This window comes from Erpetoichthys calabaricus, chromosome 11 (genome assembly GCF_900747795.2).
Source record: "Erpetoichthys calabaricus chromosome 11, fErpCal1.3, whole genome shotgun sequence".
In the NCBI taxonomy this organism is placed as follows: Eukaryota; Metazoa; Chordata; class Cladistia; order Polypteriformes; family Polypteridae; genus Erpetoichthys; species Erpetoichthys calabaricus.
Window position 1 is genome coordinate 96,977,877 of NC_041404.2, and position 26,028 is coordinate 97,003,904.

Sequence of the window (26,028 nt, forward strand, 5' to 3'; positions counted from 1 at the left end):
GGAAACCAGCTACACATAGCTGATGCATACCTGGAGAAAGCTAAGTTGTGGCCGCAAATAAAGTCGGATGATGGAGCAGGTCTGAAGGATTACGTAGCTTTTCTTTGTAGCTGTATGAGCGTTATGACCAGTGTGAAGCACTATTATTTCAAAGCTTCCCCACAAGCTGCAAGGATGGTGGCAATTTACAACATGTGAGACTGAAGGTAAAGAAAACAGATATGAATGACTTGCCAAACTAGTTGACTTTTTGGAACAACAGGTTACAATAGCCTTGCATCCTGTGCCTGACACAGCCTATCAAAGCCATATTTACAAGAAGGAAAAGGAAAAGACTGATAAAGGGAAGTCTCCCCTGAAAAGTGGCAGTTTTGCTACAAACTTTACTGTTGCTTCTGAAAAGGGGAATCCAGACACCTCGGCCAAAAAGGCAGGGATGACTGTGTGTACATTCGGTAAGCTCTGTCTGTTTTGTAATAAACATTACTGTCTTGTTGAATGTAGTATGTTCCAGAGACTAAAACATGAAAATAAAATTGACTTTTTGAAATCTAAAGGCTTAAGCCTTTAGGCAAGGTCATCTTAGTAAAGACTGTAGAAAAAATTTAATGTCAAATATGCTCTCAGTCACACCCAGTCATGAAAAAAGAAAAGGGTACTGACAATAACGCCACACCCACTAAAACACAGCACACTAAGTCGGAAAAGAAGAATATTTCTTGTTTGTATGTCTCTGTGGAACCATTAGAGAGACATGTACTGCTACTGTGGCCAATAAAGACTGTGTCCTAAAACTGTGGTCCCAGTCAAAGTTACGTCTAAAATACAGTAAGTGGAAGACATGTAGAAACTTATGCTCTAATACACTCTGGCAGTACAGCTATATTCTGCACAGAAAGCTTGCAAGAGCAATTGAATCTTCCTAGAAAAAAGACCCAAGTCCATATCAGCACTGTAGAAAGGCACAAATAAACAAAAAACATATTAATTGAATTGTCAGAGGTTTACACACTGAACTTTATACCAGTGAAAAAGGAGAACATCCCAGTGCAAGAAGATACCACAAGATGGTCTTACCTCAAAGATATGCATCTACCACAGATAAAGGCAGAAGTGGACTTGTCAATAGGTACAAATGTCCCTCAAGCCATGGCGAGTCATACAAAGTAGAGGTGAGGGTCCTTATGCTGTGCAGACTGCTCTTGGATGGAGTGTTAATGGACTAATAAAGGGGACAGACAATGAAAGACTGCAAACTTATACATTCAATTCTGTGTCAATAATGGAAACAGAACAGATTTTACTCCAGCAATACAATTTAGACTTTCCAGAGTGCAGCTGTAAAGAGAAAGAGGAAATGCCACAGGAGGACATTAAGTTCATGTGCATAGTATCAGAGTCCACAAAGGTAGTGGATGGACATTATTGATTTAGTCTACATTTTAAATCAATTTTTGTATATATATTAGTGTAAAGATGAGGCACTTAGAATGTCAAACAATCGTTGCATTGCAGAACATTACTATTGGCCTCAACATAAAACTTAAAAAGAGCCTAACATTTCATGACGATTACAAAATTTTCATGAAAGACATTTTAGATAAGGGATATGCTATTAAGGTACCCACAGAAAAGTTGTCACTCACAGAAAAGAGAGTGTGGTACATCCCTCTCCATGGAGTATATAATCCGAAGAAAAATAAAATTAGAATGGTTTTTGACTGTATAGCCACTTACCAAGAGTTCTCAGTGAATGCACAGCTGCTGAAAGGACCTGACCTAACTAATACCCTCATTGGAGTTCTTATAAGATTCAGAGAGCAGCTAATTGCACTAATGGCAGATATCAAATCAATGTTTTACCAAGTAAAAGTTCCAGATGAAGATACTCCTTCCTCAAGACTCAACCCAGCATACCCCCAGGACTTTCTTCTAGAAATTACCAGTATTCCTGAAGACGTTGAAAACAAGTACAGTACCTTGCTGATTTGATTTGGAAAAGATGGACTAAAGAGTGATTACCAGTATTTCAAGAATATCAAAAATGGCTTTCACCAAGAAGAAACTTTGAACCAGGTGACATTGTTCTCATTGTAGATGAAACTGCACCTCATAACTCTTGGGTAAGGGGTCGAGTCATCAAGACAATGACAGATGCCAAAGGGGCAATCAGAAGGGTTTGCATGCAGACCAAAACCAGCATACTAGACAGACCTATAAACAAGCTGTGCCTGCTCAAAGAAACAGCAATTAATAATTAATCTTAAATTTTGCATGCCTAATTGTGTTCGTGCTTTTACATTTAAGTTTAAGTTTACATTTAAGTTTTAAGTTTTCTAAGTTTAGATTTAAGTTTTCATTGAATAGTTAAGGCTCTTACTAAGTAATGTTAAAGAAATTGATTTTTGCCCTTATCATAAACAATTAGGGGCTGGATGTGTAAGAGCCATTTGCTAGTTACTTAGGTTATGAAGTATTTTCTAAGTTACGTTAAATGTTTGCGTATATATTAGTGCATAGTCTATGAGAGGTTCTATTATAACCCCCACAAGCTAAACTGAAATGGAGTATTCTAACTATTTGTTGTCCTTCTGACTACAGATTAGTCTCAGTTAATGACCTGCCTTACCATAAGCAAGGAATGGAGGGCACATAGACTCAAATCAAGCACAGCTGTATGTAGTGTAACACTCTACTGAACGTCCAGCGCCATACGTATAAAATTTACTGAATGTGAAGTAAAGCATAGAGAAATAACTCATCTTTAAGTACAGAAAACAGTTTAAGTTTAACAAGAAAAAGTAAAGTTTAAAGAAATTTTTTTTCCTTTTTTGACTTTTATTTTGCATATGTAACAACTTTTCTCTATTCTTGTACGAAGTGTTTGCCTTGAATTTTCACTAAACCTTTTGTAAAATGAACATTTTTGGACTGCAAAAGTTCTTTTGGTATGCATTTCACACATGCTTGATCCTTACTTTGCAGCTACCCTGACACTTTGTTTATTTTTTTGCAATTTTTCTAAAGGCCTTCACTTCTAAGGGTAGTAATACTCTGCATCATTTCATTTGTTAATTGTCATTTTCTTGGTATTATTACTGGGATATTGTCCAAGAAGTACTTCAGAGTGTGTAGTAATACAGTCTGTTCCAACTATAAGACAAATAGAGGGTTTTTAAGTAATCAGAAGTTAGAACACCAGTGCAAATTGTTTGCTTCAACTTGCAAAGTTAATGTACTTTGATTGTTGCAGAATATCTGGAGGTTGCAAATTATTAGTTGTTCCTTGAAGAAGACCCATTTGTAATACTCCGATATTTCTTTTTGTTCAGTTTTTGCTAACCTAAACCTTAAATTTGAACCTTTGGCAATTTACTACTAAACTTTTCACCATTTTTTTTTATAACATTTTATTGAATTTATTAAAATCAAATAACATTCCATACAAGCACTGACTTGTGACTTTGGAAGAGGCTTTGAATATAGTAGCTCCCTTTAAAAAAAAGTGATTAAAGTAAATAGAGACTCACCCTGGTTTAACGACAATACTTGAGCTCTTAAATTAGAATATCAAAAAGTGATGGATATTAACAAAGTTGCAAATTTTCCAAATTGCATGGATGGTGAGTATTAAAAAGTATTAAAAAAGCTCTTTTTATAGTCCACCTGAACTTCTATTCTACCTGTTCATTAAACAATAACAACAGTAAGAATCCTCATTTACTGTTTAGAACAATCACTAATCTAACATATGGTAATTGTGAACTACAGCACAAAATATCAACAGCAATTAGTAGTGCAGTTTATGAAGTTCTTTAATGAGAAAATTGACAGTATAAGATCCCAGATCTCAGTATCACCTTGCAAAGTTAATAGATAAGCAACCCCTGTCTCTTCTTGCACACACCACTTAATTTTAATTTGGTAACAGAACAGGAAGTAATGACTTTCACTTCTATAATGAAACCTACTTGTTCCTTAGACTCAGTCCTAATTGAACTAGTAAAAAGTTCAAAGGATGTTTTGGCAGCAGCTATTCTTAGCATTATCAATAGTTTATTAATAAATGGATTCTTGATGTACTACAAGTGTCAGCTATTAGACCATTACCTAAAAAGTCAGAGGTAGATCCACATGCAATATGCTTAATATTTATAGCCCCCTTTCAAATTTACCCTTTTTTCTATAAAATACGACTTCAGTCTCGCCTTAGACATCATTATTTATTTGATAAATTCAAGTCTGGTGTTTGCACTGGTCATAGTAGAAAAACTGCCCTAACCCATGTTGTATTTTAATACCCTGTGACGAAGGAAATTCCACAGCAATTAAGTTGTTAGATTTAACTGCAGCATTTGATACCACTGACCGCTATTTTACTACACAGGCTGGAAAATAACATTGGGCTCTCAGGCACTGTTCTTACCTGGATTAGTTTTTATTTATTAAATTGATTCTGGTACTTACAGAAATGTGCTGAGAGTCCTGGAACATTTATTGTTTTCACCTTGCATGCTTCCATTGAGAAGCATCATTAGAAAACACAACATTAATTTTTACTCATATGCAGATCACTCCCAATTATACCTTTCGTTTAGACCAAATGATATTTCTCTGATGCTGCCCTTAATCAGTTTTGTCAGTGAGTTAAAGGAGTGGATGAATGAGGTGTATTTATCTCTGAATACAGAAAAAAAGCAGAAATGCTGTTTATTGGAAGGACTTAGGCTGACCGCAACAACATTAGGTCAGTTATTAACTCATTTGGAATCACCATTAGTTTAACTGAATTTAGGTGTTATCTTTGACAATAGGATGTCATATAAAACACACATTACAAAACTATTTAACATGTTTTTTTCTGTCTTAAAAATGTTGGAAAATTAAGGTGTTTCCTAACTATGCAGGATACTGAGCAATTATTTCATGCATTTATTTCTAGTAGGATTGACTATGGCGATGCATTACTCACTAGCTGTTCCAGTTGTTCTTTGTGCAGCTTTCAGTTAATTCAAAATGCTGCTTCAAGAATTATTACGTAAACCAGAAAATATAAACACAAAACTCCAGGGTTTTGGTCATCTATATTGACAGCAGTAATTGTTTTCAGCTTGATGCTTTGGTTTATCAGCTTGTATATAGCATAGTGATGATTTTGCATTGTGCCAGGGTTTTTGTTTCTATTTTTTATCTAGTATTATTCCTGTCTTTAATATACCTGTCTTTTCACAAGAGCTACCCCCTCACTTTCTTTTGCTGTTATTTCAACATGCACAGCTCTTATCTGCTTTACACTTTTTATTGGCTAACTAAAAAGATTACAATGATTGTAATCTTTTTACTTAGCCAATAAAAGGTGTCATTTTGCTTGACTTCTCAGTATATTCATAATGGCTAATATGGTACAACACCCTAGTCCTGCTTTACACTTCAGAGTTATGTGTTCAGACCTCTTTGTGTGAACACCTACCTGTGTAAAGGCTGTGTACTCTTACTCAACCTGGTACACTATTTCTTTACTCTTTTGTTACTTAGCATGTGTTTTCAGTACATTTTGAATATTAGGCATTTTCCTTATCTCACTAATAGGAGAAGGTGTAATGCAGAAAATTTTTCAGTGCTTCGTGAAGTCACCCCCTCAGAGACTTTCTTCTCCTTTGGCCTGAGGAGATGTCAATTTGCATTCAACAAGGTAGACGTTATTTCAGTATTTGCCACTCTAAGTGGACTCCAAGTTGTAGTACTGATTGAGATCAGTGCCGCTCCCTCTCTCCCACCCATTTCTTTTACCTAGTCTCCTTTGCTCTACCTACCTCTGACCATTTCTCTTCTCTTAATCCCAGAGATGCCTATGTGAACAACTATGTTCTCTTACCTTGATCTGTGCTCTGTCCACTACTCTTGCACATGAAAGACACTCCTAACCAATGACTCTAAGCATTCTACAAACAGAGCTTAGGACAGAGGATAGGAAATAGAGGAAGTCAAAACCCCAAGCCAAGTATTGATCTCTTCTGTCTTTCTTCTTCTCATCTGCTAAGCTGAGTTTCTTTCAAAACAGAATTAACAATTTTCTGATACTTGTAGCTTGTTCTCTGCTTTCACCTCTCTTTCCCCAATCCTCCCCCTTTTAGCCTCCTTGACTGTTTATGACATTGAAACCTTTTATCAGAAAAAGCTGGCTGACATCAGAAGTCAATTCTCATCACCCCTACCAACCATTCTTCTCCCTCATTAGCACCCTACAACATTTCTCTTTCTACCATCTCTCCACCACTGATGTTTCCAACTTCCTGTCCAGTCACTCCACTACCTGTCCACTTGATTCCATCCCTTAATATCTCTTCCAGGCTATCTTCCTTATTTAGCAACAGAATTATGAAACTGCTTGGGAGAATTGACCATCTGTTTGTTGATGCAGTTTGGTTAGGCACAAGTATGAGATGTGTCCGCTTCCTGATGATTATTTTTTACTTGCTTTTCTTTTAACTTTTAATCTTAAATTATATACATCTCTCTGTGAACTTCTTACTGTTGATATCAAGTGAAGCATAATGGTAGCCAAAGAATAAGCTGTTACTGGACTTTTTTTATATTGTTTACTGTTGTTCAGCCTTGGCCACCATAGATGTACAGTAATCCCTCGCTATATCGCGCTTCGCCTTTCGCGGCTTCACTCCATCGCGGATTTTATATGTAAGCATATTTAAATATATATCGTGGATTTTTCGCTGCTTCGCGGGTTTCTGCGGACAATGGGTCTTTTAATTTCTGGTACATGCTTCCTCAGTTGGTTTGCCCAGTTGATTTCATACAAGGGACGCTATTGGCAGATGGCTGAGAAGCTACCCAGCTTACTTTTCTCTTTCTCTTGCGCTGACTTTCTGTGATCCTGACGTAGGGGGATTGAGCAGGGGGGCTGTTTGCACACCTAGACGATACGGACGCTCGTCTAAAAATGCTGAAAGATTATCTTCACGTTGCTATCTTTTGTGCAGCTGCACGGTGCTTCGCATACTTAAAAGCTCGAAGGGCACGTATTGATTTTTGCTTGAAAAACAAACTCTGTCTCTCTCTCTCTTTGTCTGCTCCTGACGGAGGGGGTGTGAGCTGCCGCCTTCAACAGCTTTGTGCCGCGGTGCTTCGCATACTTAAGCCAAACAGCCCTATTGATTTGTTTGCCAGAGATTGTTTTCTCTATCTATGTGACATTCTGTGCTCCTGACACGCACTCCTTTGAAAAGGAAGATATGTTTGCATTCTTTTAATTGTGAGACAGAACTGTCATCTCTGTCTTGTCATGGAGCACAGTTTAAACTTTTGAAAAAGAGACAAATGTTTGTTTGCAGTGTTTCAATAACGTTCCTGTCTCTCTACAACCTCCTGTGTTTCTGCGCAAATCTGTGACCCAAGCATGACAATATAAAAATAACCATATAAACATATGGTTTCTACTTCGCGGATTTTCTTATTTCGCGGGTGGCTCTGGAACGCAACCCCCGCGATCGAGGAGGGATTACTGTATATTCTATCACAAACTTTGTCATTTTCATTTTGCGTGAAAACATGACATTAAAAAATGTTCTTACCTATCACTAAAAATTAAATGAGGGTAATAAACATATAAAAATAATTTTTGGTGTGTATTCCTTTAAGACAAGGCATAAAAGTGTCTAATCCAATCACATCCACATTTTCTTCCAGGATAACCATAATGATTTCTGTGTCTGCTTTGATCACAATAGACTGGATACAGTACTGCATGTTTCATTCATGCATCTCTCTTTCTGTGGATCACATAAGGAAAATTTTTAAATGATTCATAAGGTATCTAATCTGAATTAAATTTAAGGATGTATTCTAAACAAGTGCAGTGACTAATTAATGGACTCAATCTACAATTTTTGTCTGCTTTAAAAAGTCAACAAAAACTAGAAGTAATGAAAAAGGTGCACTGTTTTGACTTAAGGCTTTGAGAGACCGCTGCTGGGACATTTTAAACAGAATGTTGCAAATTGTGTGTGCATGCCTACATTTCGCATGTCATCACAATGTTTTGCACTTTACATAATCCTGGCAAACTTGGATAATAAAAACTGATTGATTGAGTACTGTTTATAGGAAATTATAGCTTGTTGATAACCAAGTTCCTTGATGCCAACCTCTTCAGTTGGAGTTGGGATTTCCTAACTGTCAGATCCAACTTTGGCCACGCAAATCACTTATCACAGCAACCCCACTGTGAAATATCTGAGACTCATGATGCATTCCATATTCACAGATAAATGTGTGGCCAAACAAGTATCCAAGTCTACCATCAATGATGGAACACCTGACAGAGAAGAGGTTTGCTTTCTGATTTACAATTGCTCCTTTAATACAGTATTGTCATGATCAGGCTTTCTTGTTTTTTTATAATTTCTTTTTGGCCTCAAAAAATAATTTAGTCCTTATTTTAGAGAGATAGATGTTAAGGAAACTAGTAATCAAAGTTATTTTTGTGCCTGATAATTTTTAACAATATTTAAAATAAGTAGCAATTTCCTGCAACACTATTTTTATATATTTATGGGTGCTAATTTTTTGCGATTTTGTTGATGGTTGCTAAGCCATTGATCAAGGATATAAAGATTGAATTGTGTACTTCATAGTAGTCCTTGATTGGATTCAACTCACACCTAAACCTCAAACCTTTGTTGTTTTGAATTATTTCTAATTAATGAATTCTGGCTCTACTTTATAACTGCAATTTAAGATTAATGTTTTTGCTGGTTTCACATGTATGTTTTTTTAAATTTTTGCCCTCTTTACTTGACTATGATTTTTGTTACACATATTGAGTCTTAGTTATTTGTTTTTTGACTTATTTATATATGACTCACTGTTTTCTATTTGGGTTGCATTTCCTCATTGACTAATCTACTCTAACTTTCTCTCTCTTTCTTTCCTAGGACATGAAGACAGACGTGGTAGTGGACAATGGCCGCCGGTTAGATGGAGGGCGTTGTCGAAGAGATCTAGGTTCTCCATAACCAGATTCAGAAACTCCTGTCCAGACAGAGGCACCTGAGAGAACTGAAGGCTCGCCTACTGAAATCGTTGCAGCTCATCGTGATTCAGCAACCTCGACTCCATGCTGTGCTGCTCACTTTCAGGGCCAAGTGAGTTTTAACCTGTGCCTCATCGGAGCAATGATGACAACAACAAGTGATTAAGTTTGTTTCAGCAATGCACTGGTGGTTTAGGATTAGATCACCTCCATCGGCCCAGGAAAGCATCTCCATCCAGAACCGGTTTGACCCTCTCTGCTTCCACACCGTGCCGGCAACCCTGGGTGTTGTATTTGTGATTGGTGATTCGATCGTATGAGACCTAAATATTTCTTGCCCTAAACAGAAATGTTTTGTTTCTTGTTTACCCGGTGCTCGTGTATGAGATGTTATGAGAAGAGTGCCGACAGTCTTCGAGATGCACAAGAACAGGGCAGTGGGAACCATCATAATACGTACATGCTGAGGTAAATGACATGAGATACCAACATTTTGAGATTCTTAAGGCTGATTTCACAGCCCTTATTAATGCCACAAAGGAGAGGATCCAGGCTGCGAGAATCTTCATCTCAGGTCCCTTACCTCTGGCTTGAAGATCAGATGAGTATTATAGTTGTCTGCTGGCACTAAACATCTGGTTGAAAGGGTTCTGCGAGGGACAAAACATCAGATTCGTGGACAATTGGGATCTCTTCTGGGAGAGTCTGTGTTTCTTCAGGCAGGACGGTCTGCATCCTAATAGATTCGGCACCCGGATCCTAACTGAAAACATCCGTAAGATAATTCATCTCCCTTGACTTTGTTCTTTTAATCCTAATTCTTTCCATAATGCCTTGCTAGGACATGATAACTTTGTAGTGAACTCTAACTCAAATGTGCACTGCATCAATACTTTAATAAGCAACCTCAGTTCATGTAAAAAATCCAGACAGTGTGGCATAAATGTGAATAATTTAATTACCGTTTCGCCTTTAGATGTGCACTTTATTAAAACTATAAAAACAGACTATAGATTAAATAAAAAATCTGCACCAAGCGGCATTAATGCAAATAACTTAATTATCATTTCAAACAGCGGTAATGCTCCAAAAATTCAGTTCTTTCTTCCAAGACCTTAAATATGGCCTTATTAAATGTTAGAGCATTAACCAACAAAACGTTTTCCATCACCAATCTTATTAGTGATAGGAAAATCAACTTTATTATATTAAGTGAAACATGGCTTAGCTCTGATGGTGCGGTGTATAAATCAGATCTGCACCTCTGAATTAAAGCTTTACTCATGTGGTTTGCCAAGGTAAAAAAGGCGGTGGTTTAGTAAATATTTGTTCCAGTCAGCTAAAGTGTAAAGAAGTGAGCTTTAGTACGTTTGCATCTTTTAAGTATCTTGCCATTGTTATTCAAGGAATTTTTCAGTCTCTAGTATTGCCCGTGTATAAACCTCCTAAATATAATGCGTCTTTCTTTGAGGAATTCTCAGACATAGAGTCAATTATCATAACTAACTATGACAGGTTCCTAATTGCTAGCGACTTTAATTTTCAGTGTGACCCAAAAACAAAGAACTCGTTAACCTCCTGCACTCTTTTGATCTGAGCCAACACGTTAGTCAGCCAACACACAAAGGGGAGGCACTCGCTGGATTTAGTGATTACTAAAGGATTAAAAGTTGATGTTAGGCAGATCATGAATATTGGTTTATCTGACCATTTTCTCTATACTGATAGATAAAATTAAAGAGAAGCGTATTGTTAAAAAATGCTTGCTTGATTCATCTGCAGCTTCAAAGTTTACAAACACTTTAAGCAACCAGTCCATTTGTAGTGCTTACTACAATAGTGATAATAATGTAAATAGTAAGGTGGAATATTTTAATGTTAAAGTGAGAGCTGCTGCTGACATAGTCGCTCCTGTAAAGACAGTTAAAAAATCCTCCAACACTGTTAAACCATGGAAGACCCAAAGAGTGTGTGATTTAAAGAAAACATGCCGGAGAGCGAAGTGTAAATGGAGAAAAACTAAACTGATTGTCCACTATGAAATACTGAAGACTAAAATAACAGAATACAACAACATAGTCACATCTTAAGAGGCAGTGCTATTTCTCTACAATTCTAAATAACAATGCTAGAAAGCCGAGAGTTTTATTCTCTACAATTGATCATATGCTAAACCCAGGTCACTCAATGGAATGCCTCCAAAAAAATTCCAGTGAAACTTGTGAGGCTTTTGCTATATTTTTTAATCACAAAATTAATGATATTAGAAATAATATAGTACATGCACCCTGTGGGATATGGCCGGCCTTTCATCCCGGCCAATACCCCCAGGCCGCCAGATGGAGCCCTCCCTGTAGCATAGAGGTGCCCCGAATGCCAGCAGGGAATTATGGACATTGGAGTTTTCATCCACAACCCTGCTGGATACCACAGGGGCCCCTAGAAGGTGCTGCAGGGAGGAGCAGCGAGACTTTCTCATACAACCCGGAAGTGCGTCATAATCACATGAACAAAAAGACCGACGTACTTCCGGGATGAAAAGAAGACTTTTGGATCTGACCCGGAAGTGCTAAGAAGTCACATGGACAGGGGTTCAGGAGCACTTCCGGGTCACGGACTATATAAAGGACTGTGGGAGATCCCAGAGTTGAGCTGAGCTGGGTGGAAGGGTGGCAACGCATCTGGGAGAATGGAGGATTGTCTAATTATTGATTATTGTGTTTATATGAGTATTGTGGAGAGGAGGGTGCTTGGTGCACGTATTTATAATAATAAAGTCAATTATTGGACTTTTACCTGGTGTCTGGCGTCTGATCAGAGGGTTCAAGGGAGCGATAGCGCCCCCTATCTGTCACAACCCAAAACTGATTATATTAAATCCCAGTACTCCATTTTAAGCAAATTAAATTCTTTCACCAGGATAGATTTACATGCATCCTTGACCCAATACCAACAAGTTTTTGGAAAGAAGTATCTGGCATGCTAATTGATAGTATTCTTGACATAGTAAATTCATCATTAGATATGGGGGTCTTCCCAGGCTGTCTTAAGACTGCTGTTGTTAAACCTCTGCTCAAGAAAAATAATCTTGACTCCTCTGTTTATGAAAATTTTAGACCTATTTCTAACCTGCCTTTCTTAAGTAAAATTCTCCTAGATCTGCATGCTGCATTTGATACCATTAATCACAATATTCTTATAAATTGCATTAGTCAGTGGGTGGGCCTCTCTGGTAATGTCTTGAATTGGTTTGAGTCTTATTTAACAGGTAGAAAAATCTTTGTTAGTTGTAGTGATTATACTTTGAAGACACGTGATATTCTATATAGTGTCCCACGAGGATCTATCCTGGGTCCAATGCTCTTTTCGATCTACATGCTTCCATTAGGTCAGATTATCTCAAGGCATAACATGAGCTACCATAGCTATTCTGACAACACATAATTGTATTTATCAGTAGCGCCTGATGATCCTCTTGGTTCACTGACCCAATGTCTTACTTGTGTTTCTGAGTGGATGAGTAGTAATTTTCTCAAAGTAAATAAGGGCAAAACAGAAATATTAGTGATTGGAAAAAAACTTGATCCATTAGACTTAAAAGTCAAGATAGAGGTAAAGAATTCAAGAGGAATTATTGACTCTGACCTAAATTTTTTCATTTAAGAAATATAGCAAAAATTAGATCCCTTATAACTTTGCAAGATCCTGAAAAATTAGTTCATGCTTTTATTTTTAGTTGACTAGACTACTATAACGCACTCCTCTCAGGACTACCCAAAAAGACATCAATTGGTTACAACTAGTGCAGAATGCAGCTGCCAGAATCTTAACTAGGAAAAGAAAATATGAGCACATCTGAGCAGTTTTGATATCACTACACTGGTTACCTGTGCCATTTAGAATTGAATTTAAAATACTGCGGTGGGCTGGTGCCCTGCCCGGGGTTTGTTCCTGCCTTGCGCCCTGTGTTGGCTGGGTTTGGCTCCAGCAGACCCCCGTGACCCTGTAGTTAGAATATAGTGGGTTGGATAGTGGATGGATGGATTCTGCTTATGGTTTACAAAGCCTTAAATAATCACGCTCCATCCTATACTTCGGAATGCCTCTCACTTTACACTCCAAATCATAACTTTAGACCATCAAATGATTTCAAAAGCTAAACTAAAAAGAAGTGGTGAGGCAGCCTACTGCTGTTATGAACCTAAAATCTGGAACAACTTATCAATAAAAATTTGCCAGGCTAATGTGGTGGAGCATTTTAAAAAACTGCTAAAAACCCATTACTTAAATAGGGCTTTCTTATAGCTTCATTTTAGTATAGCCCCGATATTCTGTATGCATTTAGTTATCCTTTTTATCATGGCTTCACGATCCATACTAACCCTTACTTTCTCTGCTGTTCTTTTTCTAGTTTTCTGTGGTGGTGATCTGCGCCATCACCATCTGATCAAGGCACCATGCAGTGCTTACATTGATGGATTGCAGGCCAGATGTCCACATGACCATCATCATCTAATTCTTCCAGGAGAAGCCTGAAAAGCATGAAGACTGATTTAGATCATTTATGTTAGGTAGAATGGCCAGTGGGGGCTGGGTGGCCTTGTGACTTAGGAACCCCTGCAGATTTTTTTTTCTCCAGCCCTTTCAAGTTTGTTTTTTTGTTATTTCTGTTCTCCCTGGCCATCAGATCTTACTTTATTCTTTGTTACTTAGTATTGCCTAATCTGATTTTTTTATTTCTTTATTCTTTCTTCATCTTGTAAAGCACTTTGACCTACATCATTAGTATGAAAATGTGCTATTTAAATAAATGTTATTGTTGTTGTTTTTATTATAATTCATTTCATAATTCCTTTTCCAACTAACTGCTGCTGCTGTCCCATGCAGTCAGTACAAGTATCAGCAAAACCAAGGACCAATTCATCATCACAGACTTTAGGAAGAAGAAGGCTAACAATATAGAAATACACACTGGACGGAATAATGTTGACAGGGTCAGCAGCTTTAAATTTCTTGTGCAGATCCTTTCTGTTTACAACATAAATAACATATTCTGCCTTAGGCCCCATCCATACTACCAGGGGCCTCATGTATAACGAAGTACGTAGAACTCACAGTATAACATGGCGTAAGCACAAAAGCGGAAATGTTCGTACGCATAAAAAAATCCAGATGCATAAATCTGTGTGAACGCTACATAAATCCCGGTCAGAGTGAAAAGTAACGCACATGCATGCTCCTGCTGTCTCGCCCCTACTCCTCCCAGAATTACGCCTTTTTGAATATGCAAATCAATATAAATAGCCCTTAAGCTCAGCCTTCTGTGAAAAGACAATGGCAAAAGCACGAGGGAAAATAGAAGAATTTCAGCGAATACCAAGTGGAGGCAAGGAAAAACGTACTATTTGTTGGTTTAAACAGTGGTATAAACAACAAAAGGAAGTTGATCGAGTGACATAGCGTGTTGGAGAAACTCAAAAGCTCAAGTTCACAAAGTCATACAGTGTCCGAAATAAAAAAGAAGTTGTCACATATCAAAGTCACCTTAAAAAGGCATAGCCCACAGTCTGAGTGTCATATGAAAGCTTATTAGGGTACAGAGAAAAAAAAAGGCACACAGTGGGGAAAAAAGCACAAAATGTCAACTTTAATCTTGAAATTTCCACTTTAATCACATAGTTTATTTTGTCATTAAAGTAGAACATCATAAACTTAATCTTCAAATCGTTTAATTTACTAGTTTCTCAAATCCCGTCGTAACTAAAGTAGCACGTTAAATGCTTTGTTTTGTATTTGATCTTCTATGTGCTCTCTATGTGTGAATCACTATGTGCTTCCAGGCTTTCTCTTCCTCTGACAGGAAACAGAATCCATTACATTCGTAACATTACAGCTCTCTGAATAATTAAAATACTGAGATGTATATGTGATACTGTATCATTTTCATGATGATAGGAGTTAAAGCATGTTATTAAACATGGGAACACAGTGACACAGTGATTGTTCCTGCCTCATGCAAGATGCTTGCTGCACCGTGTGTGACCTTCGATGAAATACTTTATTGTAGCAGTACTGTCTCTTTCAAACGTACTAACCCCCAATTCCTGTCCTTACTTTTGTTTCTCCAAATACCCAATTGCCACACAATCAGCTCTGTAATAGACGTTAAGCCATCTGTAAGCTTAGAACACCGATTCTTCAAAACTTTTAAGAAACATTGAAATATCTTTGTAGTACATGTTTAATTATTCTATCCATCTATCCTTCCAGTGTCGCATCAGCACCAGCAAGAATATAGCTCGAGGCAAGAACAATCCGTAAACTAGCTAGCACTGCGGCACCGTGTCCTCACATGTTTAATTATTAACAATATAGATTATTTAAATTAAGTTAAAGTTTTATCTGTATAATACAATAAACATATTTTGCTGCATTTCATCTTAAAAATGATATCACCATCATATGTAAATACGTGCTTTATAAAGTGGCTCATGTTGTGCAATATTATAACGGTAGTGCAGGCTTACAGTGAGGTAATTGTACTTATAAGTACAAACAGCTCTACAAGGAGCACCTGATGGACTGATTGAGTGCATTTATATTCTTGGGATGAAACTGTTTCTAAACTGCGAGGTCCGTACAGGAAGGCTTTGAAGTGTTTGCCTGTGTGAGAGCAGTTCAAATAGGCAGCATGGCTGAGGCAGCGTGTGCTTCATGCTGTATACCGATAATTCTCTTTCTGATCAGCTGCTGTAGAGCTGTGATTCCCCACTCAGATACAGTGTGTGGCAGGTGGCCGGGTGTGGTCATCAGCCGTCTGCCTATTTAAGGGGCCGCCGCCCTGCAATCAAGGCTGGAGTCGGGTGAGGAGGTGGACGAGGTCAGAGAGGAGGCGGCGAGGAGAGGCCTGACGTGTGTGTGACTGAGAGAAGAAAGAGAAAGAGAGGTGGCTTACTGAAGCCTGGACTTTGGGGAGACCGTGGGAGTTTGTTGGTGGCGGTGCACGTAAGACTTTGTATTATATTAGTGTAAATAAACGTGTGGTGATGGCTGAAAACGTGTCTGCCTGTGTGTGTCCGGGCCGTACTATTTCACAGTGGTATAGTTGGCAGGATGCTCCACCTGGGTCAAGGTAGGGACCTGTATTGGAAAAAATATCTGTGAAAGGCCTGGCACAACAGGGGAACTCACCCACGTGCCGCAGGGGCGGCGTGCACCCAACCCCACAGGGACAGTTTATTGCCCGGACCGTTAGCGGTCCGCCCATGGACTATGTATTTCAGGGGCGGCTCAAAGACGCGGCGGCAGCTAGGGGAGCTGCCGAGAAGGAGAAGCTGCAACAAAGACATGCCACAGCAGCCGCGGAGTTGCCCGGGATCTCGTCCCCGTGTGGAAGGAGGTCGAGATGGCCGCCGACCGGAAGTCCCTCCTTGCAACAGGCACGGGCTTGGATAGCGTGTCCTGTGTGCCCGCCAGTGATTGGATGGAGGCGGGACCAGGGAATGTCCATCCCGTGCCAGCCAGAAACCTGAATGGGCCGGAGGAAAAGGCCCATAGAAAGCAGTCGGCGAGTGGCGCTGCTGATCAGGTAAGCACACTGTCGACTGACTTTCTCTCCTTGGCAGCGATCCTGCAGCAGCTGGAGGAATGTCTTCTGCTGATCGGGTTACTGCCACCTGAGCGATGTGCCCTCCGGTCGGAGACGCAAGGATCAGGAGGGACGGCGGGCGCGCCAGCACAAGCGCCGCTGGCAAGAGAGGAACGGCGCGGCGCTGGACCTTCTGACTGGGGGAGCACAGCGGGGACGGTGAGTAGGACCACCCCCGTAAAGATACAGACGCCGGCGGGGCAGGGTCTGTCCTTTTACAATAGGCAGGCTTGAACCGCTGCGGCGTACCAAAGTAAGAGGAGGAGTCGGAGAAAGAAAGCTGGCAACTCCGATATGGGAGGACGTGTTGCTGGGTACACACGTCCCACGAAGGGCCGCCCTCTGCCGAGGCAGAGGGAGAAACCGCAGGCTGAGAGGTGGAAAATGAGTGTGCTCCAGTTGTCAGTCCCGTGGCGGGGACCACGGAGATCTCGGATGGGGAGGCCAAGGAAAAGAGCATCGGGGTGCCGGGCGGAGCGGAGAGCGTTGGCCCAAACACAGAGGAAGCACGCAGAGGTGCCGCATTAGGGCAACGTCTCTGCCCCTTGTTTTTCCTTTTATTCTTTAGGACCGGGGCCTGGGCTGAGTTGTATCGACCTGCCGCCGAGGAAAATCCGTCCTCGCGGGATGGGCCACTGGCCCCGTGGGGTCTCAGCGTGCGGGGGAGTATTGTGGCAGGTGGCCGGGTGTGGTCATCAGCCGCCTGCCTATTTAAGGGGCCGCCACCTTGCAATCAAGGCTGGAGTCAGGTGAAAAGGTGGACGAGGTCAGAGAGAAGGTGGCGAGGAGAGGCCTGACGTGTGTGTGAAAGAGAGAAGAAAGAGAAAGAGAGGTGGCTTACTGAAGCCTGGACTTTGGGGAGACTGTGGGGGTTTGTTGGTGGCGGTGCACGTAAGACTTTGTATTATATTAGTGTAAATAAACATGTGGTGATGGCTGAAAACGTGTCTGCCTGTGTGTGTCCGGGCCGTACTATTTCACAAGTGATATAATACCCTTGAGTGGTGCAGTGAGAGTAATATGGAAAAAGATGATCCACTGTGGCAACCCCTAACGGGAGCAGCTGAAAGAAGAAAAAGAACTGTCAGTGAGAGTAACAACGCTAAAGCAGCTATGGTATTTGGAATACTTTGGCTATTCCGTGGACCATTATATTGTTACAGGTTAATTACAATCAGATGCCTTAAACTAATAAACAATATGCAGTTAGTTTCAGTGTACAGTAATCCCTCACCTATCGCGGGGGTTACGTTCCAGACCCCCCGCGATAGGTGAAAATCCGCGAAGTAGCGACCTATATTTATTTTATTATTTATACATATTTTAAGGCTTTATAAACCCTTCCTACACTCTTATAAACCTTTCTCACTCTCTTGTTAACCTTTGCCACGCTCTTATAAAGACTTCCTATGCTCTTAAACACTTTCTACATTCTTAAACACCTCAGACCAACACTGCACACTGCACGCAGCGATCAGACGTCAATGTGTCTGCACTCGCTTTGTGAAGGGGGGCAGCTGAACTCACTCTGAGCAGAAATGGACTTTGTGCTGCTTCTGCCAAAATGCCTGCTTGTCACTCTGCCCGTTCAGAAGGAGGAGGAGGAGTGTGTGTGTGTGTGTGTGTGTGTGTGTGTGTGTGTGTGTGTGTGTGTGTGTGTGTGGGTGTGGGTGTGTGAGAGCTGAACGCACCTTCGCTCAAACCCCCCCTCCCCGGAAGCGCAGTACACTCCTGCCACTTCGCATTGTCAAGGGGGTGGGGAGCTGAATGAATGCTAAGGAGAAGTGGACTTTGTGCTGGCTTTGTGCTGCTTGTACATTACCAATTTTCCTGTCTCACTGTCTTGTCTTGCGTGAAGTAAAAATGTTTTATAATAGTGAGATGTTACTCATATCCTTAGCCCGACATCCACATATCATATGTGTTAACAAAGTGTGTTTTATAAGTTTACATGTGTTTAAAGCATGTGGGATGGGTATTTTAAGGCTTAAACTATAAAAATGTTTATTTATATGGTCTTTCTATATCGCGGATTTTCTCCTGTTGCTGATGGGTCTGGAACATAACTTCCGCGATAGGCGGGCAATCACTTGTATTTAAAAACCCGCGAAGTCGTGAATCCGTGAAAAGTGAACCGCGAAGTAGCGAGGGATTACTGTATATGATAAAGCCATGTCAGGGATGTGGATCTAAAAAAGAAAGGGTAACCACACAGGAACAGTAGCACTGCTTTGACACTGGGTGCCGCCAGTTTGCAAAACTGAGCGGAGAACTTGTGTACGCCAGGGTTGGAGCTACCGTGAAAATGTGCATGGCTTTATGCCAAGTTTAGGTTTTATACATCGCAATTTGAGCATGGACATGTTTGTATGCAACATTTTTGTGCTTACGCACCATTTATACATGAGGCCCCAGGTTTTCACTTAAAAGCACAGAGTTTTACCTCAGGTTTTCACCTTTCATTCACACTAGTCCAGTGTTTTCAACCCCTAAAAATGAAGAATTTGGAAACAAAGAGTCAGCCTTTTAAAGTAGATTGAATATGCTAATTGTGCTCTGATTGTGTTGTGCCTATTTCGTGGCCCTTCCCTAACTGGATTCTGTTCATTACAACACCTCATTCCCTAATTGGTCACCCTTCATGGGAGAAAAAAAATATTTCAATATAACAGGCAAAGAAAAACCCAGCCACAGGGGATGCACCAAGCAGTGTGTTTCTTCATGCCAGTTCCAAGCATTGATAAACAGGAAAGGTTAAGTCAGGAAAGGAATCCGGTGTAAAATTTTGCCAGATCAATATGTGGACAACAATACATAAACAAAATAAAATAACAAAAATGTGTGAATGAGAGGAATGTCAGCAGAATGGTGAGGATACAGGGTGTAGAGTTGGCGAAGGTGGATGAGTTTAAATACTTGGGATCAACAGTACAGAGTAACAGGGATTGTGCAAGACAGGTGAAAAAGAGAGTGCAGGCAGGGTGGAATGGGCGGAGAAGAGTGTCAGGAGTATTTTGTGACAGACTGGTATTAGCAATAGTGAAAAGGAAGGTCAGCTATGTTATATGGGTTGGAGACGGTGGCACTGACCAAAAAATATGAGTCAAAGATGGAGGTGGCAGAGTTAAAGATGTTAAGATTTACATTGGGTGTGACGAGGATGGACAGAATTAAAAATGAATACATTAGTGGGTTAGCTCAGGTTGAACGGTTTGGAGACAAAGTCAGAGAGGTGAGATTGTGTTGGTTTGGACATGTGCAGAGGAGAGATGCTGGTTATATTGGGAAAAGGATGATAAGGATAGAGCTGCCAGGCAAAATGAAAAGAAGAAGGCCTAAGAGAAGGTTTATGAATGTGGTGAGAAAGGATATGCAGATGATGGGTGTAACAGAGCAAGATGCAGAGGACAGGAAGATATGGAAAAAGATGATCCACTGTGGCAATCTCTAACGCAGAGGTTCTCAAACTGTGGGGCGTGCCCCGCAACAAAAAAGGGGGCGCGAATGTTGCCATATGTAGCGCAATTTCACTATTCGTAGGGAAATTTTAAACTTGTAGCGGTGTATCGGCAGCAAAAAATATAGGAATACATTTTATTAGGGTTTCAAAAAAAACGTTAAGGTGGCGCGATTAAATCTGTTGTGAAAACTTGGATCAGAAATACTTAAAGGTTGAGAAACACTGATCTAACGGGAGCAGTCGAAAGTAGAAGAAGCAGGTACACAAGAGTTGCTTTCCATGAAGCTTGTTAAGCTGTTTGCCTTTATGCCTGTAAATTGGGTTATGTACAGTTTGAATGTTGCATACATGCATAAAAAGCAAATAATTTACCAGTGGCTATACTTTTGCAATAAACCCTTTTGCGAACACCATTATTGTTGCAGTGAAAAATTCAGAGCCCTGTGAAAATCAGATTGTAAATAACTCAGTTGACAGCCTGTTTATCAATCTTTATTACTTAAACTTAATCTGTTCAGTAAGGATGAGCACATTCCACAAAAAAATTAATAACAAGGCACTTAACAAAATGAATGGGTGTAGAATGCAGCCGAGCTCACAATATTACAAAACAGAAAGACATGAAAGCACAATCCAGTACAGCTAAGACATAGACACATGCATTTATTAATTTTCTCAACTGAGTTAGTTTGACAAATGTTGCTTGGTAGGTGCTCTGATTGCTGTTTACTGTTCATAATCAATCTTCTTATGAATAATCACGAGCTGATCACATTTTTTTAAGTGTCACTTTAACATTTGTAGTGTTCTTATTTAATGACAACACAACTGTCGCCAGTTCTAAAGACTGTTACTTTTGACTGTAGTAAGGGCATTGATGTGACACAGGGCAATTTGCGGCAACTCCTTAAAGAGTTTCTATGCTGTCAAAGTGATTTTAGAGTCCTGCATGATCTGATAGTTTTGAAAATGCATAAAGCACAAGGAAATCAGATTTTCACTGAGCTCTGAGTTTTTCATTACACATTCCCTTCAAGAATTTTCCCCCTGATGCCTGATGCATAACTTAGAAAGTCGAACATTGTTTAAAACGTTAGCTATCAAAATTACCTGTCTTCCTCTTCTGTTCTGGTAAACAGTATAGAACAAGAACCACTAACACAATAGTTTCAGGGATGTGCTCTCTCTTATCCACTGGCCATAAGTTCTACTCAACAACCGCTCATACTGACAAGTAAATGAGTGTTTCTTAAACATATCTTCTGATGCTCGACAAGTGTTATTGAAATATCTCTGGTGCCTACACATCAGTAACTAAGTATAAACAGAAAGTGAAACAAGAAAAAATAACCATATGGAAAACACAACACTGGTGCGATAGAAGTATAGAAGATCTGAAGAAGTACTCATCCTGCAGTGACTGACATGTACTTTTATCTTCTCTGACATTGAATGAGGCCAATTATATTTATAGTAAATAAATGAAATTCTGTGAATCTATGATCATTAAGAAAAGAACTGTTGAACTGTTACCCCAAGTAAGTAATTTATCACTAATGATAAAAAAGTATTACTTTTGGATAAACAACATACTCATCAGAACAATAAGGCATAACATAAGCAAGTTTTATAGCAAGGGATTAACATATTAAAGAAAAAGTAAAAAGATGTACAGTGAAATATTCATTAGTTTTAATGATAATGATTCAAAGCAGATTTGGAAATGTCTGAAAACAATCACAGGCATAAATTCTAAAAATAGAATAGAATTTAACTGTTGCGGAGAAATCTTTGCATCAGATAAAACTCAACAGGGTAGTATGGCCTTATGGCATATTAGGTTGCCTTAAAGCAGCCCTCTCCAGTCTTTCATTTGATTTTTAACTGGTGCCTGAGATGTGCTATTGTACCTAAGATGTGAAAATAATCATTAATCCAGGTTATTAACGTTTTCTAAATAAGCCTAGTTGATATGTTAGTAACACAATTTGTGGATTTTTCTTCAGCGTTCAATACAATCCAGCCTCACATACTAATTGAAAACTTGAACAATACAAATGTTAACTCATTTATTACTTAATGAATTCTGGACTTTCTTTTAATAATTCACAGACCACCAAAATACAGGACACTTTTTCAAAAGTCATTTACTCAAATACAGGGACTCCTTTAGGATGTGTTTTATCACCATTGCTATTTACAATGTATAAAAGTGACTGGAGACAGAATAATGTGCATTTTCAAGTATACTAATAACACCATGTTGATTCAATGCATATCTGGGGATGATGAAAGCCATTGTATAAATCAAATGGACTGTTGGTAAACTTATGCAATAAGAACCATCCTGATGGGAATTTAAATACATAAAACATATACTCTAAATGCAATCAATGCTCATTTTTCCTCCATAAACTCATACCATTTAATGTGAACAAGGACCTCATGCTGTCCTTTAATCACACAGTGATCCAGTCTGCCATCGCTATAAGCTTCTTTTCCTGGTTTAATGGTCTGAGAAACCTACATTTAAAAAAGCACCAGCAGATTACCAAAAATGCACCTAAAGCTATTGTGGTCTGACGTAGATGATTTGTTAATTTTGTGTGTGTCAGAGGGCAATGTCGAAAAAACTGGATATTGTCTCAACTGATGACAGAAACCTATTACACATGGAATATAATTTCAGCAAATCAGGGAGGACAGTTGCTCTAAAGGCCCACACAAACTGCTTCAGAAACTCCATTATTCTCACTGCCATACATCTTTTTTAATTTGGAATATTACAGATAATTAAAAAAATCAAAAAGTATAGAGGTTTACTCATGTATAATGTAACCATTTTGGATAAAACATACTATCAAACTGCTTGAAATAGTTAACAAATAATCTTTTTTTCACACGATATAAACATTTTAGAATTTCTGTGTAAGTTCTAACCCCTCTTGTCTCTATTTTCTGTTTCATTTCATTTCTATTATTGGATGAGAAGGCAAGCTTCATGTTTTCTCGTGTTAACATGGTAAGATATAAACCTTGAGTCTTTATTTTTGGTTTGTGTGTTATTTCTGCTTTTCTAATTACTAAAATGTATGTGTTTCTTTCAGTCTGAAACAATGGTTACCATCACTTAAACTTGCCTTGCTTATAATTATGGAGTAATTAAACTATTGTATGCATTGATCTAACTGGATTTCTCTACACCTCCCCAATCTCAGCACTGGAAATTGCCAAATAAAGCACTCTTTACAGATACTGGAATAGACAGAGAAAGAGACCTTGATATGACATTGTTGAAGACACATGTTTCTTTGAATCTCTAGGCAACAATCAAAGTGTCTGGATCAGAAAATATTTGCTGTGTGTGCTCGTTTTTTTCACTGCTGCCTTTTGTTGCACAAAGAAGGTTGCTTACTAAGTATACTACAGTACTTCTAAACACACTAGTCATCCAGTGAATCACCTTGGCGGAGTGGTGGCTCTGAGGCTAGGGATCTGCACTGGCAATTGGAAGGTTGCCAGTTCAAATCCCGTAAAAGCCAAAAGGGACTCTGCTCTGTTGGGCCCTTGAGCAAGGCCCTTAACCTGCAATTGCTGAGCGCTTTGAGTAGTGAGAAAAGTGCTATATAAATGCAAAGAATTATAAATGCAAAGAATTATTGGTTGCAACATGTGTCCAGTTGTAGCTGCCTCCTCAGACCTGCTAGTCATATCATTTTGACAGTTGGTGAAAAAAACTTTCATTTCTAATGGATAATTGTAAATAATGTGATTTTCTTCATTGTCAGCATGGCTGGCTTCTTTTGGTTTCCGTTGTTAGTTTGCCAGATAGTCTTTGCCTAATGGAATTATCAAAGTCATTACTGAAGGACTGCTGAATGCAGACCAAACAGAGCCATTTTTAGGGTGAAATGAATGTATTGAGATTCATTATAACATTAGCAACAACAAATTTATTTTTTGTATAGCCCAAAATCACACAAGGAGTGCCACAACAGGCTTTAACAGGCAAAAAAAGACAAAAGATGACAAAAAAATGGAAAAAGTCCTGGAAAGGCAATTCAGGTAGGTAGGTGTAGAATGGGTGTCAAAAAATGGGGTAAATACAATACAGTACACAGAATAGAACACAAGTAGTCCTCTTCACAGAACTAGATGGCAATATTATTACCACCTCAGGATTATAATACAATAGTATAAACTAAAAAGCAAAATGCTAGAACAGATTATATCACTCACTAAATATAGAACTATCACATATAGAGATTTGTTCAGAGCCCTGAAGACATAGGACAAGACTCTGCCTCCCCCCAATTGGTCATTCTACAGCTGAATCTATGCTAGGCTTGCCAATCTTATAAAAGGACTCTTCTCCCCAATTATTCCAGTGCTCCTTTATTACATGTAGTGTGTGTTTGCCTACTGTACTGAGGGCAAGTGCAAAAAACAATTCAGTTATCTATGTAACATAAAACAATAAAGCAACCAAACTAAATCAATGATAATAATATCTTGATGCTGGAAAGTGAATTTTACTGTGAAAAATATTAAACTTTTGCAGTTTAGATGCATTACAAATTTAAGCTTAATATTATACAGTATTTAGTACAAATGACTTGCATATGCTCAGGCTAAATTTATAATATGCGCATGACTGACTTCACAGTTGAATTTACACATTAAAATATTTATTTAACCTTTAATTTTCTTTAGGTATTGTAGAATTTTCTTTCATGTCATTAGGTGTTGTAGCTTATTCTAATAATACTCTGACATTTCCTCTCCAATAGGATATTTTAATAGTAATAGTGCTGATGCCACCAGTGCTGTCGATTAATCTTGTCAAAATATTCTCACACTTTCATAACTTTTTCAAAATGAGGATAAGATCATCAGTATAAAAGCTCTAGTATAGTGTTAGTAATGTTGTATAAATGTTCCTCAGAATCTTTAATGTTCATATAACCTGATAACTCTGTTGACATACAGAAGGCAGAGCACTGCTACATCACGAAATAACTAAAAGTTTATATCCAAAATTCTTTTTGCAAACCTTTGGAATATTTTGTTGCATATTGCCTTTACAGACACATGCTTTAATATTCCAAATTTTTGTGACACTGAATACTGATTATTAATGAAAGCAAATATAAAAAAAAAATTAAAAAGCTGACTGAATTTTCTCCTAAACACATATGTGGCCATTATGATTAAGCTGAATTAAAATACTATGGTATTGTTTTAACTGTTTAATGCGAACAACAATGTTGCTATCTTTATGTAAGCAAAGTTGTATTAATTGAAGAATTCATTTTTTTTAGTTCACATATAATCTTTTCCTAGGCTTTGCTTTCATAGATTATGTACGGGTATCCCATCGACATGGTTACTGATTTTCGCCAGTCCTTGCTAGGATGAGCTGTAGCATATAGTGATAATGAATTTTAATAAATAACATTTGCTGTTATACAAAGACTAAGAAAAATGTAAAGCACATAAAGAAAACAACAAAGATATGATTTTTTTACTTACTTGAACAGCCTTCTATATTATAACATCCTCGATTATCAGATGAGTCTCCATCACAGAAGTCACCCTCAAATTCTCTGCCAACACATGATCGAGTACGAGACTGCATGCCAGCAGTGGCAGAACAAGAAATATTTCGTCTTCCATGTCTCTTGCAGTCAGACCACTCTTCCCATTCAGTCCAACGACCATCAACTAAAAAAAGAAAATTTATATTTTGGATTTTTAATTTAAAAAGTTATAAAATATATGAATAATATAACATCAATAACTATGAGTTGACTAAACAATACAAATGTGTAATATATTAAACAAAAACATTATAGAAAAGCATCAATAAAA

The 26,028-nt window shown here is 38.7% G+C and overlaps 1 protein-coding gene across 2 annotated transcripts in view; it reads right to left on the reverse strand.

Moving 5' to 3' along the window:
• Window positions 1–26,028, reverse strand: part of LOC114660746 (properdin-like) — a 123,661-nt gene that overhangs the window by 22,416 nt on the left and 75,217 nt on the right. For both annotated transcript variants that reach the window (XM_028813643.2, XM_028813642.2), the window contains exon 7: window positions 25,690–25,881. In XM_028813643.2, the coding sequence (XP_028669476.2) occupies window positions 25,690–25,881 (192 nt within the window). The remainder of the gene's footprint in view (window positions 1–25,689; window positions 25,882–26,028) is intronic.